Source organism: Larimichthys crocea, unplaced genomic scaffold (genome assembly GCF_000972845.2).
Source record: "Larimichthys crocea isolate SSNF unplaced genomic scaffold, L_crocea_2.0 scaffold10680, whole genome shotgun sequence".
NCBI lineage: Eukaryota > Metazoa > Chordata > Actinopteri > Sciaenidae > Larimichthys > Larimichthys crocea.
Window position 1 is genome coordinate 10 of NW_020851471.1, and position 1048 is coordinate 1057.

At 41.9% G+C, this 1048-nt stretch overlaps 1 protein-coding gene across 1 annotated transcript; it reads right to left on the bottom strand.

Moving 5' to 3' along the window:
- Window positions 1-370: 370 nt before the first annotated feature.
- LOC104925778 (secretory phospholipase A2 receptor-like) lies at window positions 371-1045 on the bottom strand (the record flags this gene model as incomplete). The annotated part of the gene is made up of 2 exons (XM_027275366.1): window positions 371-714; window positions 880-1045. Coding segments are annotated over 2 exons (510 nt in total), but the record flags the coding sequence as incomplete, so codon positions are not given.
- Between the last annotated feature and the right edge of the window lie 3 nt (window positions 1046-1048).

The following is a 1048-nucleotide window of genomic DNA, read 5'->3' on the forward strand; positions in this document are numbered from 1 at the left end:
ACATAAAACTCTACACTCATGACAGAAAACAAGGTTTTACATATTATAACCATCACCAGCATTAGAAGCAAAACAGTATAGATTTGTATTCACTCATAAACACACATTATGATTCAATCAGGGGTTAATAAAAGATCCACCCTTTAGGAGAAGTTCAGTGTAGCCACTTTGAATCAACATCTAGTCTGCAGTTAGAAGATCTGTTTGTCTGTCCCACGTTCAGGTTGAGACTCCTAACATTTGTCTTGTTACCATTAAAATAAACCCAGAGAACAGACAGCACAGACTGTACACAGTTAGTGTTGTTAAGTTTGTTGCGGTCTCAGAAAAATACAGCAGAAATACAAGGTGGTTATGGTGGATTTAAAACTTAATGTAAAGCGCAGATGAAATTAAACTTTGCAGTTTCAGCTTTTGTGACCCACTTATCTCCTCCTTTCTTCATGGCTGCAGCCCTGTCACACCTTTCAGTCTTTTGTTCTGGGTCCCAGTTGTCATAGCAGACCAGCTGGTCACTGACCCAGAACCACAAATCCAGAACGCAGGAGAAGCGCAGTCCCAACCAGACATAGTCAGTGTCGGCGTTCTTGGCTCTAATCTGGACCCTTCTCTGCTGGAGTGGGTTAGTGATAGACACCAGACCATGGTGGTGGACGCTGCAGTAATCCTCGGCCTCCTCCCAGGTCTTCCTCTCTTTAATCAGGATCACTTCATCTGTTATGAGAAAATGAAGACACACACAGGATCATGACACATAACTCAATTCTGTGTTTTAAAATAAATATATTCAGCACCGACAGAAATTCAACAAAGATACATAAATCATATGATAATCACATGAATCACACTGTCAGTTCAGCTGGATATTGCAAAACTCACCGTCGTAGCAGAAGAAAGGTTTTGTTTCATCACAATCAGCAGATCTCCATTGTCCAGAACTTTTTAACAAGGCACAGTTCTTGTCTCCAACTTCAGGATCCCAGTTTCTAAAAGAGGAACTGCTCCCATCTGACCACCTCCAGGTGTCGCTGAACAGGCCGATCCAGAA